Consider the following 18849-nt stretch of genomic DNA (forward strand, 5'->3'; position numbering starts at 1 on the left):
TAAAGTGATCACGCCTCTGATTTACAGACCTGTGAAACCAATCAGGAGTTCGATAACGAGAAGCGATGGAAAGTATTGCTTTTGCTCTGACATTTCTCACTCTTTCTCAGCAGATGGTCGGCTGAGGCTTGAGTAATGTGCCCAGACAGAGAAACTACTTGAATCAAAACATCGCTAATGTTGATGATAAGGTAATTTGCGAAGCCGGTTATTTTTCAGTTCATATGGACGAGCGCACAATTAAAATGTAGAGGGGAGCGTAGGCCCACTGGCTCAAAGTATAAATACAACAACTTGCATTTATACAGTGCTCTTAACGTAGTAAAATGTCCCAAGGAGCTTCGCAGGAGCGTTATCAAGACAAAAATTGGCACTGAGCCACATAAAGAGATATTAGGACAAGGAAGCTTGGTCAAAGATCCCCTAGGTTTTAAGGAGCGTCTTAATGGCGGAGAGCGTAGTAGAGAGGCGGAGGGGTTTAGGGAGGGAATTCCAGAGCTTAGGGCCCAGGCAGCTGAAGGCACGGCCGCCGATGGTGGAGCGATTAAAATCGGGGGAGCGCAAGAGGCCAGAATTGGAGGAACACAGAGATCTCGGAGGGCTGTAGGGCCGGAGGAGATCAGAGAGACGGAGGGGCGAGGCCGTGGAGGGATTTGAACACGCAGGTGAGAATTTTAAATACAGGTTCGATGCCTGATCTGTGCTGAGTTAGCTGGTGTTATTTGGGGAGCAGAGGGTCTTAAAATGTTGTTAAAGACTATCTTTAAATACCAAGGATAAATCCTGCATTTACCTTGTGTTTAACTTGACATCAGGTGCAAAGTGACCGTTTCAAAGAGCTGGGATTCTTTAATGCACTTTCACATCTGGACCTTTCTCTCATTTTTAATAAATACCATCAATCTGGACACTAGATTGATGAACTGAAACTAGATACCTGTAGCAGTAAGGCTTGTAAACCAATATACAGTATAAACATTATCTGTAGTGGTTGTCAATGGAATTGATGATAATTGCACGCAATTAATAATACATACAGTGGCAAATCTTCAAGTGTGTTCTACTGTACAGCATAAGAGCGGGGGATCAACTTTATATACAGCAAAAATATAGTGGTGGTGTTGTAATACTGCACCTGGATAGTTTAATATTTCGGGATCTAACCTGGTTATTTAAGGGACATCTTCATGGTGATTATTAACCCAATTAAAGTTTAGTTGCCATTCTGTTGAGCTTTCATATCTGCAGCAGAAAGGGACGGGGGGCTGCTGATGTCAAGATTCCCAGGCCAGTCTCGCCCTGAGCTTTTAAATCCAAGGCAGCAAAGTCTAGACTTTCTTCATCTGCTCTGTTTCCAGGAAGTGCCCAAACATCTCCTTCCTGTTTTGGTAACCATCCACAATCTGAACTTTTCACAATGCGTTACTTGTGTGTTTGGTTAAAACCGTAAGAGTACAATTGATTTAAGCACCAACGGAAATAGCTCTTGGTGCGTCAGAAATGCAAAGCAACTTTTGAGGCTTAACTTTGAAGAAGAAATTTTTAAAAAAATCTAAAATGGAGTCATTCCAGTTTCAAAAACCTTCATGAGATACCAGCGGGCTTCCTAAAAACATAAGCATCATATGACGTTAGCTGCTGTAACCATAAGTAGGGTGAAATGTTTTTTGATAGTCATAGTATCAACTTTTAAATGTTCTATTACCCGTGTTGTCACTGAGACTTTAGCAACGGTTGGGTCTGTGAAGTTTTAGAAGTGGGTTTGAAACACTTGGCAGTGAAAAAGAAAGACGGACTTGCATTCATGAAGTGCTTTCACAACCTCAGGACGTCCCAAAGCGCTTTACAGTCAATGAGGTACTTTTTGAAGTGTAGTCTTTGTTGGAATGTAGGCAACGCGACAACCAATTTGCGCACAGCAAGATCCCACCAGCAGCAATGAGATAAACGACCAGATCATCTGTTTTAGTGACGGTGGTTGAGGGATAAATGTCGCACTAGTGCAACGATAGATTGTTTCCTTCCAAACTTGTGTTGTGTCTGGAAGGGACTATTTTGAGCTGTGCGGCTCTGTTGGGTACAGGTCTGTCACTGGCAGCGGTGGGAGCACTTTGAGATTAAGAATATCACACGAGAATCCTATCAGCACTTTGAAATGTCCTTTTGAAGGTTTAAGCACGTTTGTTTTTCGATGGCGTATCGATACTGGTGCAAACACTTCATGCCAACTATGGGATTTTGTATAAATGAGCGGCTTGCTTACATTGGCATAACTCGTTTTCGAATCCTGAAGCAGATTTAACTCATTGCAGGTTCAGGGTGAACTCAACACTTACATCCTGTCGTTCTTTTTATTTTTGTTCAGCCCCAGGATGACAACAGCACAGGAAAAGCAATTTCCCCCCACTCTGTTGAGTTTTTTCATTTACAATCCGAAGTTTGGACCAAGAGAAGGTGAGGTAGGTGTACAGCAAGATGAGTATAAATGAAGGCATTTGCTGAACTCGTACATAGATTGTACAGCACAGAAACAGGCCATTCGGCCCAATTGGCCTATGCCGGTGTTTATGCTCCACACGAGCCTCCTCCCTCCCCTCTTCATCTCACCCTATCAGCATATCCTTCTATTCCTTTCTCCCTCATGTGTTTATCTGGCTTCCCCTTAAATGCATCTCTGCTATTCGCCTCAACCACTCCATGCGGTAGCGAGTTCCACATTCTCACCACTCTCTGAGTAAAGAAGTTTCTCCTGAATTCCCTATTGGATTTATTAGTGACTATCTTATATTTATGGCCCCTAGTTCTGGTCTCCCCCCGCAAGTGGAAACATCTTCTCTACGTCTAGCCTGTCGAACCCTTTCATAATCTTAAAAACCTCTTACCAGGTCACCCCACAGACTTCTGTTTTCTAGAGAAAAGAGCCCCAGCCTGATCAGTCTTTCCTGATAGGTATAACCTCTCATTTCCGGTAACTCGTACTGTACTGTATCAGTTCCAGTTTTGAGACATATCGGAATCCCCACCTTTTTAGTGCGTAATTTGAAAATATTGACGTGTTGCACTAAATCTGCGGAAGTGCGAAGACCGTTTATCAAAGGGGAGGGCTGTTGTGAATCACGAACTGTGGTTTGTGTTTTAGGAAGAAAAAAAGATCCTGTTTTATCATCCCAGTGAGGTGGAAAAGAATGAAAAGATTAGGAATGTTGGATTGTGTGAAGCAATTGTGCAGTTTACAAGGTAGGATTTTTTTCAGCAGGATTGTTTTAACAAAGCGACACCGTATTAACGATGCGACCATTCCTCAGGATGTACGTGAGATTCCCGGGTGTGACAAGGGCAGAAATATCTCTGTGTCCTTGGCCCTTCCTGTCACGAGGCAGGCTAGGGTCCCAGGTTTTTTTTAAAAAAAAATTAAACAACATGCTGCGAGAAAGCAATGCAGCTGCAAACCAGCTGTTTCACAAGGGACTGAGCGCGGAACGCGTTTAAAACGGACGCACGTGTGGGCGGTGGGGTCGGACTGAACTTTCGTTCTCGCGGAGTAGCGGGTGTGGCAACAGACTCCCAGAGAAGGCAGCTCCGGGACGACGTGAGCTGCGTAAGTACCGGGTTGGGAACGAGGTTGAGGATTATAAATGCGGGTCGAGATGTTCCAAATACTGCGCGGGACCTCGTGGGCAATTCTAGGACGGGAGAATTCCTCTCTGGAGGGCAACTGGTCAGGGTGGAATGGTGGAGATGCGAGAATAGGTTGATGTTGTGGAGTTTTGCTTGATTACATCTGGGGAGGAGGGAGTATTTACGCAGAACGTTCCCTCAGAACGTTAACTAGGTGATGGGGTAGATTGTGCACCGCCTCCGCAGCCGAATAGCCTCCCAACCCTCTCTTTCTTGTGCTACCCCCTGGCTGCATTTTGTGGCTCGGTGGGTAGCACTCTCGCCTCTCGGTCAGAAGGTCGTGGGTTCAAGTCCCACTCTGGAGACTTGAGCACAAAATCTGGGGCTGCCGTTCCCGGTGCAGTACCGAGGGAGCGCTGCACTGTCGAAGGTGCCGTCTTTCAGGGGAGACGTTAAGCCGAGGGCCCCGTCTGCCCTCTCCGGTGGATGTAAAAGATCCCAGGGCACTATTCTGAAGAAGAGCAGGGGGGAGTTCTCCCCGGTGCCCTGGGGCCAATATTTATCCCTCAACCAACATGACTATAAACAGATGATCTGGTCATTATCACATTGCTGTTCGTGTGGGACCTTGTGCAGAAATTGGCTGCCGCGTTTCCCTACAGACCACCACAGTGACTGCACTTCATAAAGTATTTCAGTGGCTGTAAACGCTTTGTGACGCCCTGAGGTCGTGAAAGACGCTATAGAAATGTAAGCTTCTTTACTTCTTTCATTCAATGATTCGGTCCGGCCACTCGTCCTGATCTTGTGTAAACGTTGTGAGCTGTTCACGAGTGAGACGAAGTCGTACGATACCTGCAGTCTGAGAGATGCTTTCTGTGTTCGCTGACAGATTTACAGAACCTGACTCTGGACTAACCTGAATGTTTCTTTCCCTCCCCCCCCCCCCTCCCCCCCCCCCCCCCTCCCCCCCCCCATTCACAGGACCTTTAGCCCCATCAAGCCTGCAAAGTCCTTACACACACAGAAGAACAGGCAATTCTTTCATGAAGCAGAAGAGAATTTCTGGATGGTTATGGTACACGTTACATGACATACTATATGCTGAAAGTTTTGTAGATTGTGCGGTGGTTTGCTGCCTGTCGTCCGGACCTGTTGTCCTGCTTGTTAAGCTCAGCGTAGCTGAGTCGGAGCTGAGGGTACCGTATTTTTCTAACGTTACCTGTTTCCCCCCACCAGTTCCGACCTAACTCTGACTATTAGAATGTGGGCAAGAGCAGCCCGCAGCTGAAATTCTCCCCAGGAGTCAGCCAGGCTCAGTGGGCAGCACTCTCTCGCCTCCGAGTCAGAAGGTCGTGGGTTCAACTCCCACTCCAGAGACGTGAGTACGGAATCCAGACTGACACCTCGACAGTACTGAGGGAGTGCTGCGCAGCCGGAGGTGCCGTCCTTTGAGTGAGACGTTAAACCGAGGGCCCCGTCTGCCCTCTCAGGTGGACATAAAGGATCCCGTGGCCACTATTCGAAGAAGAGCAGGGGAGTTCTCCCCGTGTCCTGGGGCCAATATCCCTCGAGCAACATCACTAAAACAGATCATCTGGTCATTATCTCATTGCTGTTTGTGGGATCTTGCTGTGCGCACGTTCTTCGATTTTCCCTCCCTCCCTGAGGGCCGACTCACTCTGCTCACCCCGCCCCCGGTGGTTGGAGGGGGTTGGTTCATAGAGCTCGCATTTTGGCACAGCAAGGTGTCATTGTATTTACTCATCGTTTCCGTCCCCCTCCCTCCCTGTGTGTCCCCCTCCCATCCCTCCCTCCCTCCCTCCCTCCCTCTGTGTCCCCCCCCCCCAGTCCCTCCCTCCCTCCCTCCCTCTGTGTCCCCCCCTTCCCTTTTTTTCTTCTCCTTCTCTCACACGCTCCCTCTTCCCCTTCCCCTATTGAACCTCGTGCTGTTTCTGTTCATTCACAGCCGCTGCTCTTTATATTTCTGTGTCCAGGTGGTGTCGAACCCAATGATTGAGAAGACTAACAAGGACGGGACTCGTGTCCCGGAATACCAGGAGGATGAATTGCTGGTTAGTCACTGCCCGCTCACTGTCCGCCATCACCAGGCGTCATTCGGTTACCAGAGTATCTCATCGTCCGTTAAAAGCAAATGGAGAATTCATGGGTATTAGTGGGTGGATGACAGAGATCACAAGAAAATATCCTCATCCCAGAAGTTACACCATTCTGTATATATTTAGCAACTTTAAGGGAAAAAAGGAAAAATTTCCAGTGGGGGGAGTGGGACTAATGGGATAGCTCTTTCAAAGAGCTGGCACAGGCACGATGGGACGAATGGCCTCCTTCTGAGCTGTAAGATTCTATGGGTGAGGAGTTGGGGGTATTTCATTATCAATCACTTCTCTCTCATCAATTTCGAAAAATAAAAAAAACCTAAACTGTAAAATTCCCATTGGATTGGGGTAACAAAGAGACTTAAAGATTACAGCGGTGCCAATCTTTAAAAGCAGACGGGAAAAGCCACAAATAGACAGTGAGTTTCTGGGCTTTATGCTTGGAATAGAAGATGAAGGAGGTGACAATGAATGTATCCAAGGCAACGCTAACAGTCGCAGTGATGGGCACAGGTTTGGGCCCCCGCAATAGACAGGACACTGCAGCCATGGTAAAGTGGAAAAAATGCCTCTCTTTCCTCTTTTTCTGTAGAAAAGAGAAGGCTGAGGGGTGACCTGATGGAGGTCTTTAAGGTTATGAAGGGGTTTGAGAGGGTTGGCGTAGAGAAGGTGTTTCCACCAAAACTAGAGGCCATAAATATAAAATAGTCGTTAATAAGTACAATCGGGAATTCAGGAGAAACTTCTTTACTCGGAGAGTGGTGAGAATATGGAACTCACTACCGCATGGAATGGTTGAGGCAAATAACATAGATGGATTTAAGGGGAAGCTAGATAATCACATGAGGGAGAAAGGAATAGAAGGATATGTTGATAGGGTGAGATGAAGAGGGGAAGGAGGAGGCTCGTGTGGAGCATAAATGCCGGCATAGACCAGTTGGGCCGAATGGCCTGTTTCTGTGCAGTGGATTTTATGTAGTTCTATGTAACTAGTGAAAGGCAAATTCAGGAAGTTCTGCCTCAAAGAGTTACCAATACTTGGACTGGACTTCAAGAAATAATGGAGGCAGAAGCTCTGGAATCATTTGCTCCCGTGGAGCATAAAGGCCAGCACAGAGCAGTTGGGCCGAATGGCCTGTTTCTGTACTGTAGACTGGATGGAATTCTCTTGCTGCTGCCCTTTTTAGTAAAGTGAATCTCTGCTTGTATTTCAGGATCCAGTATACGGAGCTGTAATCCAGCAGTGCTACTGCATGTACAAGGTGACGTGAATCGGCTATTTCCTACGTGCTCTTCGTCTCATTTTCTTTTCTGACCAATTTTTCCAAGCTTAACGCTCGTTTCTGGTTTTCCCGCATGTTCAGCTCTTCAATGGCACCTTTACAAAATCCGTAGAGGCCGGAGGCGTGGAGCATCTCAAACAGAGGCTTCAGAAATTCTTCTTTCGGGTGAGACCCTTCACCTTTATAAATCGCTGAGTGTTGTGTCTACTTCTGGGCACCAGACTTTTAGGGAGGATGTCAAGGCCTTGGAGAGGGTGCAGAGGAGATTTACTAGAATGGTACCAGGGATGAGGGAGTTCAGTCATGTGGAGAAGCTGGGGTTGTTCTCCTTTAGAGCAGAGAAGGTTAAGGGGAGATTTAATAGAGGGGTTCAAACTCATGATCAGAGTAAGTAAGGAGAAACCGTTTCCACTGACAGGAGGGTCAGAAACCAGAGGACACTGATTTAAGATACTTGGCGAAAGAACCAGAGGGGAAGTTGAGAATTTTTTTTTACGCAGCGAGTTGTTCTGATCTGGAATGAGCTGCCTGAAAGGGCGGTGGAAGCAGATTCAATAATAACTTTCAAAAAGACAATTGGATAAATACTTGAAAAGGAAACTTTTCCAGGGCTGTGGGGAAAGAGCAGGGTGGGAGTGGGACTAATTGGATAGCTCTTTCAAAGATCCGGCACAGGCACGATGGGCTGAATGGCCTCTGTGCTGTAAGATTCTATTATTTGTTTTCCCAGTTTTGCTGCCCTCCCTCTTCCCCCGAAAACGCTGAATTTCGCTGGGGGCTGTCTGCCAGCTTTCCCAAGTGGCTGCCCTACGATGAGCCACGACGGTATGGGCTGTTCGACTGTGGAATGCTTCACAGCCAAGCCCAATCCTCTCCTCTCACCACCCCCCCCCCCCCCCCCCCAAGTGTCCACACACACACAGCTTCCACTAACTGGGTGAGAGGGGTAGGGGCACTGGATAGCGATTAGGTGCAAGCTGACTGGTCCCAGCCCTGGCCCACTGACCTGTGGAAGGCCAATCGCTGCCCTGACCGAGATCGGCCAACGAGACACGGACCCTGAGGCCTACTGGGCCGTACCACCCTGGGTCACACTCTCGGGCAATGAGGGAGGGGGGCAACTTCATTTTTACTGATGAAAAGTGGGGGTGAAATGACGGATCAAACCAGGAAATGTTGGAGGAGACCAGCGGGTCAGTCAGCAGCTGAAAGATCGGTTCATATTGTCAGGAGCTCTGCTTTGCTAATTGTTTTTGTAAATAAATGATTGGTTATTCCGTGGAAAGACTCTACACTCAAGATCTTAACCAGTCTTTTCTCTTTACCGACTGGCCTGCTGTTTATTTGCGGCATTTCCCATGAGTTTAACGGGGTGTTGCTGCTCGGTGTGTGAGACCCGCAGGGGATGCTGCCCCCCCCCCCACTGCAGCCGCGGACACCGCAGCCAGAGGCGAGGTGACCCGCGACCTTATCGTTCCCCTCCGCGTCCCTGCTGGAGTCTGACCGCGGCCGCCGTTCCCGTTCTACAAACATCCGAAAATGACGGGCAGCAAAAGGCCGGCTGTTCCCTCAAGCCTGTCCCCCGCACCGTGATGGCTGCAGCATCCTGACTAAAAATTTCCTCCTCCTCCTCCTCCCCACAGCCATGTAATCCCCTGGGAGAGGCAAAAAAAAAATCCAGGGCCAATAAGGGGGGGGGAAAAAATACTCTGGGAAATTCCTCCCCAATCCCCTCAAGCGATAGAAACCAGTCCAGGAGATCACACGGACCATGTGTTAAATGTGAAGCCACATGTTGCGTCTGAGGCACCTCTTCTGTCTCTCAAACATCTGCGTATCTACCAGCCCTCTCCTCCTTCACCCCCCCATACAGTGCCTAACACTTTTCAGCTCGAACTTTTAGAAATCTGTTCCCAGACTATTAAATGCATTAATTTTAGGAGCCCCGGTCGGCTTTAGTGCTTAAATAGGTCTAAACTATATTGGGTGCGCTTAAATTTCCTCTCCTCTTTCCCCTCTCCCACCCCCCCACGGTCTCTGGTGTCGTTATTGCCTTGTGGTCTACTCTGCCTGAATAATGCATATCGGGATTAGTTTAAACATGAAACACTGACTGCTGAATGTCACTGAGATCTAATCCCATCACTATAACAACTTAATGACCAGGTTAGCGTTACATTACGTCAGGCTGTTTTACATCGATATGTCCAAACATATTTTAGAGTTGCATTATTCGTCTGGTTCCTCTACAGTCAAAAGTGAACGGCGCTGCCACATGACAGTAGATTTATGGTACGCCCTGGAATAAACGAGCCTCATGATACCTGTCTGTGACAATGAACTTGTACTGAAACTTTTATAACATTGACTCTTTGCAATTAAATAATTCATTTGAAGTGACAGCAAGATAATTGTTCATTAAAATTATTTTCTCACTCTGTTAACTCAATAATAAAATATTGCCAATAACTGGTTTGTTTTAAACTTGATAACGAATACTTTCTAGCAGTGGCCTGGAATTTCCACTCTTTCAGAAAATCGAGCCCAGTTATGTGTGAGGGGATCTCTATTTGAATTTTTTTTTTCATTGAGTGAAGGCTGATGCTTTGCTAACTAGGCCAGTGACTACTGGGAATGTAAAACATCACTGAGTGCACGAATAAACATTAGGCAGTCTGTGGGTACTGCAACCCTTGGGTGAAAGTGGTCGTACTCCAGTGACAGTACTGAGGGAGTGCTGCACTGTCGGAGGTGCCGTCTTTCAGATGAGCCGTTAAACGTCTGCCCTCCGAGGTGGACGTAAAAGATCCCACGGCCGTTATTTCCAACAAGAGCAGGGAGGTTCTCCCGGGTGTCCTGGCCAATATTTATCCCCTTAACCAACATCATTAAAAAAAACAGCTTATCTGGTCATTATCACTCTGCTGTTTGTGGGATCTTGCTGTGCGCAAATTGGCTGCCGCGTTTCCTACATTACAGCAGTGACTACTCTTGAAAAAGCACTGAACGGCCGACTCCTTCTCCTATGTTTGGGACAGGAGGATAAATTTGCTCGAAGAAGACAATTAAAAGTGGAAAGCAGGGATCTGATTAACCCCTTTTGGCCTGTTTCCTCCCACAGTTCTTGCAAACTTTACACTTACAGTCATGTGACCTGCTGGACGTGTTTGGGGGAATCAGTTTCTTTCCCCTGGATAAGATGACCTACCTGAAAATCCAGTCGTTTGTCAACAGAATGGAGGAAAGTCTGGATCTCGTCAAGTACACTGCATTTCTGTACAACGATCAGCTCATCTGGTACGACCGTTGTTTGCTGTTAAAGTTTGCTTTGGCTGAGAAAAACAATAATGAACCTTGTAATCCAAAAGTAGCAATCTTCTACTGAGAGGGCAGGCGGGGCCTCGGTTTAACGTCTCATCCGAAAGGCGGCACCTCTGACAGTGCAGCACTCCCTCAGTACCGCAACTGGGAGTGTCAGCCTGGATTATGAGCTCTGGAGCCGGGCTTGAACCCACGTCCTTTAGACTCGAGAGGCGAGAGTGCTACCCACTGAGGCACGGCTGACCATGAGTGCGTTTTAAAGGCATTTTTTTAATGTTGCGGTGGCTGCTTTGTTGAATGTGGTTTTAAATCGTCAGGGCGGCCATGACGCATTGGGTAGTATAGTCACGTGACGACATCAACCAGCGACATCACAACAGGAAAATGGATACACGACAGCAACATACACGTTATGGTGCGATGTCATGACTTCATCAAGGGGGTGGAGTTCGATCTTACTGGCACTGGGCACAACCCAGGGGCAGGCACTAAGACCCAGGGGGAACCATTGGCCTAACGCAATTGCGCCATCCGTTCTCCGGGGGATTCCACTTAGGTGTTGAGCAAAGCTGGATGATGTGCCTCCTTTTGTTTTCGGGTAATCCAGGCTGACACTTCCATTGCCTGTACTGAGGGAGTGCTACACTGTCGGAGGTGCTGTCTTTTGGATGAGGCGTTAAACCGAGGCCCCGTCTGCCCTTTCAGGTGGACGTAAAAGATCCCATGGATCGAAGAAGAGCAGGGCGAGTTCTCCCCGGTGTCCTGGGCCCAATATTTATCACTCAGTCAATATCACTAAAAAAAACATGATCTGGTCACATTGTGGGATCTTGCTGTGCGCAAATTGGCTGCCACGTTTCCTACATTACAACAGTGACTGCACTTCAAAAAAAAAAAAGTGCTTCGTTGATTGTAAAGCGCTTTGGGACATCCTGAGGTTTGCGAAAGGCTCTATATAAATGCAAGTTTGTTCTTCTTTCATTCAGGAGTGGGCTGGAGCAGGACGATATGCGAATCTTGTACAAGTACCTCACAACGTCACTCTTCCCAAGGCACCTGGAGCCCGAGGTATTCTCGACATGTCTTTACACTCGAGAAGGGGGCGTAACCTTAAAATTAGAGCCGGGCCGTTCAGGGGTGATGTCAGGAAGCATTTCTTCACACAAAGGGGAGTGGGAATCTGGAACTCTCTCCCCCCCAAAAAGCTGTTGAGGCTGGGGGTCAATTGAAAATTTCAAAACTGAGACTGATAGATTTTTGTTGGGTGAGGGGATTAAGGGTCACGGAACCAAGACAGGTAGATGGAGTTAAGATACAGATCATCCATGATCTAATTGAATGGTGGAACGGGCTCGAGGGGCTGAACGGCCTCCCCCTGTTCCTGTGAGAAGCAGGACCTTATTACGTCTGTTCGATTTACCGGGTCGGGGGGGGGGCTTTTATGTTTTTTTTGAAACTGGTGAATTTTTTGTGCTCATTGAGATGTGAAATGTTAAGTGTTGGGAACTGTAACATCTTGCCCCCTTTTAGGACCTCATTAAGGGTCACGGGTACCGCAGTTAGATGCAGCTAGTATCTCCTCTGTCCCAGCCCCATCCTGGGATGAGCCCTCTCCGCCATGGCGTTTTCCATCTCCCAGTGGCCCCTCTGAGCGAAACTGCTGCATTCAGAGCGGGTCGGTGTGGTATCCCCCTCCCCGAGGACCTGGATTAAAATAGCTCGAGTTATTATCAAGCAGGACCTTTTGAAGAGACTTTGGTGGTTATGGTGTTGGCGGGGAGGGGAGAACGGGACTAATTGGATCGATTTTTCAAAGAGCCAGCACAGACACGATGGGCCGAATGGCCTCCTTTTGTGCTGTACAATTCAGTCTGGGCTGGATTTTGAACTCTGATCCCAGAGGTGATTAACCCCTCCCCTCCCTCACCACAGAAAGCAGCTCATGGGCGTAGTCGCTATGTATGTAATTTACTAATTTATGAATGGATTATGTTAATGAGGATGCTTTGAGTTAATACCACAGACAATATTGAACTTGTTCCTTTGCCGTTAGCTGATCGGTCGCGATTCCCCAGGACGAGGCGGAGTGACCACAAACCTCCACCATTACGGCAGGTAGGGATTTGCACTCCGATTGTTGACGGTATCTATTACGTTCGGAGTCTTGTGTACAGCCTGGGACACCGGCCCAGTATCCATGCACTCAAACCTCCCCCATCAAACAGCACCTTAACGCACTATGCAGCTCCCGCCACTTACACCGTCCTCCCTTATCACGGGCAGCCGCCTAGTTACAAATCCCTCCATGGCCTCGCCCCTCCCTCTCTCTGTGACCTCCTCCAGCCCCTACAACCCTCCGAGATCTCCGCGTTCCTCCAATTCTGACCTCTCGCGCAGCCCCGATTTCTATCGCTCCACCATTGGCGGCCGTGCCTTCAGCTGCCTGGGCTCTAAGCTCTGGAATTCCCTCCCTAAACCTCTCCTCCTTTTAAGTTGCTCCTTAAAACCTACCTCTTTGACCAAGCTTTTGGTCACCTGTCCCAATATCGGTGTCAAATTTTGTTTGATAACACTCCTGTGAAGCACCTTGGGACATTTTACTATGTTAAAGGCGCTATATAAATGCAATTTGTTGTTGTTATATCGGGCAAATTTTCCATTATCGTAGCGTCACTGACAAAGGAGCCACTGATATCGTATTGAGCACCCCAGCAATTTCAGGCAGTTCAGTTCAGTACTCATTGATTTAAAGGTGATTTTTAAAAAATTAAATGTGGCTGCATCCAATGAACATCTCACTTTGCGTCAGAACCTCCGGGCCATAATCAGTTAGAACCAACACGTTGTAACAGAGTTTGACCTGATGTAACCTTAAACGTATCGTCTGATTGAAGCTGCCCGACGTCTCCACTTTCCGACTGCCTCCCGCAGAGCGAGCGGCTGCCAGAGACCATGGGCGGCCTCGATCGGCCGCTCGCACCGTTAACGGCTCCGGGAGCCAGCTTGGCCTCTGGCGGGGCTGGAGTCTCGGGGACTGCGGTTTCTGTGCGTTGCCAGCCCCGGGCGGTCCTCTCCTGCCGTCGCGACAAGTCCGCGGCCCGAAGAGCAAAGTCGCCAGCGTGACTTTTAAACGCCTGCCCGCGCTGTTTCACCGGTGTCGCAATGTGAACGGAGCAGTGGGACACGATGTGGAAGCACTTCAAGCAGAACGGTCTCTGCCCTGTAAATGTGGGCTGGGATTCACCCTGTAACAGTCTGCTCCGTGATAAAAGCCCCTCGCGGTCCGGCCTGGGTATGGAGGCTTTGGAGCAATCCTTCCCGTTACGCCTGAGTTTGAGCCCCAGTCTTGGGCTGTCTTCCCCCTAGTCTGCGCTGGTGTGTCTGAGGGCTGGGATCTTTTGCAGATTGTTCAAGTTCCCCTGGTGGTGGATTGGCCTCGGAGCTGAAAGCATCTCTGGAGACGTCCCAGGGCTGGACTCTCCTGTCGTACAAGGGGCCTACCGAGGATTAATGGGGAGGGAGGGAATTTCAAAAGTAAGGTAAAGCCTGAACCTCGAATCTGAATGCTGCTCTGTGCACGTGGGGTGGTTTTCTGCAGTAGACGTGTGCGAGCGAATGAAGAAATGAATGGCCAGTCACACAGTCGGCCAATCTGCACCATCTATTCGAAAGTCAAAACGGGGTGTTGTAGGTGGGACGTAGGGGTGTAACGGTGTGAGGGTACGGGGGCAGAGTGGAATATGGTGGAAGAGTGTAGCAGCTTGGAGTGCAGTGTGCAACATCACAGGGGGTGGAAGTGTGTAAGGGTGCGGGGGGGGTGAGTGTGCAGTGTAGTACTAATTAACTAATGGAGTGAGCGGACTGAGCAGATTCGAATGCCCTGTAATTAATCAGTGACGTGGATGCTGAGTAAACGCACTTTGCTTTCTGTAACTTTTGTAAACTCGCTGCTTGGCTCCAGATTGCCCCCTCTGTCAGGAATGAAGAAATGCATCGTGACTCCAAACTAATCCAGTGTGAGCCGGAGTGAACCAATCAGTTGCATTTGGCACAGCTTGAGGCCGTGAAAACCGGAAGTGTCACTTTTCTTCAAATGTGACGTTGACTTCTCCTGGTTTAACTGTAAAACTTGGCGCATTGTTCTCTCCATTTTTTGGGGGTGGCCAGGGCAGGTTTGCACACACCCGTTCCCCATAAACAGCAGAATAAAACTCAGGCAGTGGCAGGAAATAGCACTGGTGTAAATAGAGGGCAAGGCTTCTTCGACAGCACCTCCCAAACCCGCGACCTCCACCACCTAGAAGGACAAGGGCAGCAGGCACATGGGAACACCACCTGCACGTTCCCCTCCGAGTCACACACCATCCTGACTTGGAAATATATCGCCGTTCCTTCATCGTCGCTGGGTCAAAATCCTGGAACTCCCTTCCTGACAGCACTGTGGGAGAACCTTCACCACACGGACTGCAGCGGTTCAAGAAGGCGGCTCACCACCACCTTCTCAAGGGCAATTAGGGATGGGCAATAAATGCCGGCCTCGCCAGCGACGCCCATAACCGTAGAATTAATTTTTTTAAACATAGTCCGTTCACAGTTCGAATATGTGAGTTGCAGTGGGTCGGTACAGACTGTTCCAGTGGGTTAGAGATTACTGGTTGAATTGTCTCACAAACACAGTGACGTTGGACTGTGCTGCGGAAAGTCAGTCTTTTAAGGCTTATCGCCGACAGGCACCTTTATCTGCACGCCCCCGGGGTATGCCAATGTCCTGCTTCTCCATTCAGAGTCGGGATCTGGTCTTTGAAAAGGGCACATTCCCAGGGGAACTGATGCCTGGTATCACCGATCAGTGGGGGAGGTTCCCTAGGGAGGCTGTACCTGAGGTGGGGGAGGTGGTGCTTTTGTCTTCAGAGCCGACATTTTGTGCACTGCAAGATCCCATGAAGAGCAGTGAGACGAATGAGAAGTTAGTCCGTGTTTTGACTGAGTTGAGGAATGTTGACTGGAGATTCCAATAGTTGACTCCCTGCCACTATTGGAAGCTCTGTAAGCATTAAGGACGATGTGGCACGTGAGCAAGTTCGTGGGTAACTGCTTCCGTCTAACACAATTGAAAGTGCCTCACCTCCCATCCCAGCACTGATCCCCTTTAAGGACTATCTCAGTACAGTCAGGTGCTATGGGTTAACATTTTGTCTTCTTGCACTCTCTTCGAGGAGTCATTTCTTTCTAAATTTGCATAAAGCAGGGTCCCAGATGCCATCAGGCATCGAATACCTTGCTTGTCCCAGCTCCCCTTACGTTAGTCTGTAAATCTGTGCTCAATACTCTAAATCCTGCACAATTTTTAAAAATAAAGCCAGAAAATGCTGGAAACACTCAGCCGGTCAGGCAGCGTCTGTGCAGAGAGAAACAGAGCTAACGATTCAGGTCGATGACCTTCCATTAGATGCTTTGAGAGTTTTCCAGCATTTTCTGTTCTTATTTCAGATTTCCAGCATCCACAGCATTTTGCTTCCCTTTTTAATTAAGACACACGTTCTGGATGGAATCAATTGTTGGTTTACGTGCTCCTACCACTGAATTTGTTTTGACACGAAACCAATCTTTGAGCTGATATTCCCACCTCCCAGGGTGACCTTCAGAGCTGAATATTTAGTGCTTGTCACATTGGATCACAAAAAGCGAATCCGTTTGGGTAGCAGGCTAGTTCGGGCGGGGTCGCGTTACCGGGCGGGCGGGGTCGCGTTACCGGGCGGGCGGGGTCGCGTTACCGGGCGGGCGGGGTCGCGTTACCGGGCGGGCGGGGTCGCGTTACCGGGCGGGGTCCCATTACCGGGCCACAGTCACACACCTGGTGAAAGGATTCTAATCCCAAAGATGTTTGTTTTTACTCAGGTTTCTCACTGGTCCGTATAATATCAATGATCCTGAATTCGCAATTCGGTTTCCCAAAATCTTTGTGAACACAGACAGCACCTATGAAGAATTGCACTTGATTGTCTATAAGGTGAGTTCTAATTATTTTCAATGTAAATCGCACACACTTCAAACAAATATACAGCAGGAGACAGACTCACAACACAAGTAATAATTGAATGAAAGAACCTTAGTAAACTGGTAAAAAGATGGAGACATTTCTCCCTCCCTAAAAACATCAGTAAAAACAGATTACCTGGTCATTATCTCATTGCTGTTTGTGGGATCTTGCTGTGTGCAAATTGGCTGCTCCGTTTCCCTACATTACAACAGTGACTACACTTCAAAAAGTACTTCATTGGCTGTAAAGCACTTTGGGATGTCGTGAGGTTGTGAAAGGCGCTATATAAATGCAGGTCTTTCTTTCCTTTCTCTGCCTCCCTCCCTACAATACTTCTTGTTTTTAGCTAAGTCCTAACTTTAGTATAAAGTAGGGGAACTTAGAAAGAAGTACGGACTTGTGTTCATGTAGCACCTCATTGCGACTCAGGAGTGTCTTAAAGTTCTTCACGTGGAGTGAATTACCTTCAGGTGCAGTCACTGCTGTAATGTAGGCAAAGCTGGCGGACATTTTGCGCACAGCAAGATCCCACGAAGAGCAGCGAGATGAATGAGAAATTGATCTTGTGTTTTGGGTGGTGGTGGTTGATGGAGGAACATTGGCCTAGACAAATAGTACCTTTGTGGGTTTTACCTTGTAACATTACTAAGAATTTTAATATAAACCAATGTGTTCATTAGGTAGGAGTAATAGAAAGAAAGACCTGCATTTATATAGCGCCTTTCACGACCTCAGGACATCCCAAAGCACTTTGCAGCCAATGAAGTACTTTTGAAGTGTAGTCACTGTTGTAATGTAGGAAACGCGGCAGCCAATTTGTGCACAGCAAGATCCCACAAACAGCAATGTGATAATGACCAGGTAATCTGTTCTAGTGACGTTGGTTGAGGGATTAAATATTGGCCAGGACATCGGGGAGAACTCTCCTGCTCTTCTTCGAATAGTGGCTGTGGGATCTTTTATGCCCACCAGAGCGGGCAGACGGGGCCTCTGTTTAACGTCTCATCCAAAAGACAACGCCTCCGACAGTGCAGCACTCCCTCAGTACCGCACTGGGAGTGTCAGCCTGGATTATGCATTCAAAACTCTGGAGTGGGGTTTGAACCCACGACCTCCTGACTCTGAGGCGAGAGTGCTGCCCACTGAGCCAAGTAGCTATTAAAGCCTTGTATCTGCAGTCGTTTTTATTTTTGTTCTTGTGTAATATGGCAAGTTTTAAATAGTTAACAAGGGACTTAGAACAATCCTGAGTTCGCAGGTAAGTACAAAATTGTGTAATTGAGCCCTACCTTTGATAGTTTGTGACATGGCCAAAACAGATAAGCAATATTAATTTGATACCAATCTAAGCTGGTGTCGTGCCCCTTTCGATTAATGTTGATTGATGGCCGTATTGTTCAGAGAACTGAGAGACGTTCTTTGGTGATACAGTTGTTGGAGCACAATGGTAACTGATCCACCCAGTGCCTGAACCATCTCATTTACTGGGTAAAGAAACTCTCCCTGTACAGTAAAGCTGCAGCCCTCACGTGGCCGTAGATGGGAATCTAACCTGGCCAGTAACACGTGACTAGAGCAATTCAACGCAGGTCCTGATTTACGTCAGCGGTCTCCGTATAGGTGACCTCTGTTTCTGGAAGGACATCATCGCCATCATCGGCCGGCTATCGTCGGAGCCCCTGTGACTGTCCTCCTCACCTCTTTAATGTGGGGACATGAACCCTGGGGTTGTGTTTGGGACTGTCCACGGTCACTCTTTCATTGACCTGTTCTGTACTCCGGCTCCGTCACCCCTTGCAGATTAGCGGAGGCTGTCGGCTAATTCGAGGATTAGCTCGTCCTCCGTCGAGGGTCCCGCTGACCCTGCTCCGGGGGCTCGCTCGCCCGTCCGAAGCCGCTGATGCTCTCTGAGGGTGGCTGGGTCACTTAACCACCTCGGTGTTGACCGGAAGCACCGTCTAGTCTCGTTACAGTAAACGGTTTTAACACCTGACCTGCCCTGACCGACAAGGTAAAGGTTTAGACCAACATCACTAAAACAGATTATCTGGTCGTTATCGTTGTTGTTTGTGGGATCTTGCTGTGCGCAAATTGGCTGCTGCGTTTCCTACATTACAACAGTGACTACACTTCAAAAGTAAAAACTTTCAGCTTTTTGGATGCTTATATGTTTTGTTTTTGTTTCCAGGCTATGAGTGCTGCAGTTTGTTTCATGATAGATGGTGAGTTGCTTCATTTAATATCAGTCTGCTGATTGAGGGTAGTTTTAATTTCCGAGATACACACCCATTCTCATTAACGATCACAAGATAAATACGGATGAGGAAGGCTGTCTTAATTCATCCACTCAGAGGGACACGCCTCTCCCTCCCTCATTGCAGCATTTAACATTTTTTTTAAATGATTCCAGTGGTTTGACCTCTATTGTACCCGGGTTTCCATTATATAATGTTGGTCACTCTCTGCA

The 18849-nt window shown here is 48.1% G+C and overlaps 1 protein-coding gene across 5 annotated transcripts in view; it reads left to right on the forward strand.

Annotated features, from left to right (window-relative positions):
* Nucleotides 1-18849, forward strand: part of ccz1 (CCZ1 homolog, vacuolar protein trafficking and biogenesis associated) — a 43772-nt gene that overhangs the window by 15519 nt on the left and 9404 nt on the right. For 2 of the 5 annotated variants that reach the window (XM_068003498.1, XM_068003496.1), the window contains exons 2-13: nucleotides 114-191; nucleotides 2366-2459; nucleotides 3140-3237; nucleotides 4603-4696; nucleotides 5616-5693; nucleotides 6953-7000; nucleotides 7103-7186; nucleotides 10143-10318; nucleotides 11329-11410; nucleotides 12396-12457; nucleotides 16241-16352; nucleotides 18571-18604. In XM_068003498.1, the coding sequence (XP_067859599.1) occupies nucleotides 178-191; nucleotides 2366-2459; nucleotides 3140-3237; nucleotides 4603-4696; nucleotides 5616-5693; nucleotides 6953-7000; nucleotides 7103-7186; nucleotides 10143-10318; nucleotides 11329-11410; nucleotides 12396-12457; nucleotides 16241-16352; nucleotides 18571-18604 (976 nt within the window). In that variant the 5' untranslated portion in view covers nucleotides 114-177. Of the gene's footprint in view, nucleotides 1-110; nucleotides 192-2365; nucleotides 2460-3139; nucleotides 3238-4602; nucleotides 4697-5615; nucleotides 5694-6952; nucleotides 7001-7102; nucleotides 7187-10142; nucleotides 10319-11328; nucleotides 11411-12395; nucleotides 12458-16240; nucleotides 16353-18570; nucleotides 18605-18849 lie in introns of all 5 variants that reach the window. The other 3 variants (XM_068003497.1, XM_068003495.1, XM_068003499.1) reach the window with 2 other exon arrangements.

This window comes from Heptranchias perlo, chromosome 22 (assembly GCF_035084215.1).
Source record: "Heptranchias perlo isolate sHepPer1 chromosome 22, sHepPer1.hap1, whole genome shotgun sequence".
Classification (NCBI taxonomy): Eukaryota; Metazoa; Chordata; class Chondrichthyes; order Hexanchiformes; family Hexanchidae; genus Heptranchias; species Heptranchias perlo.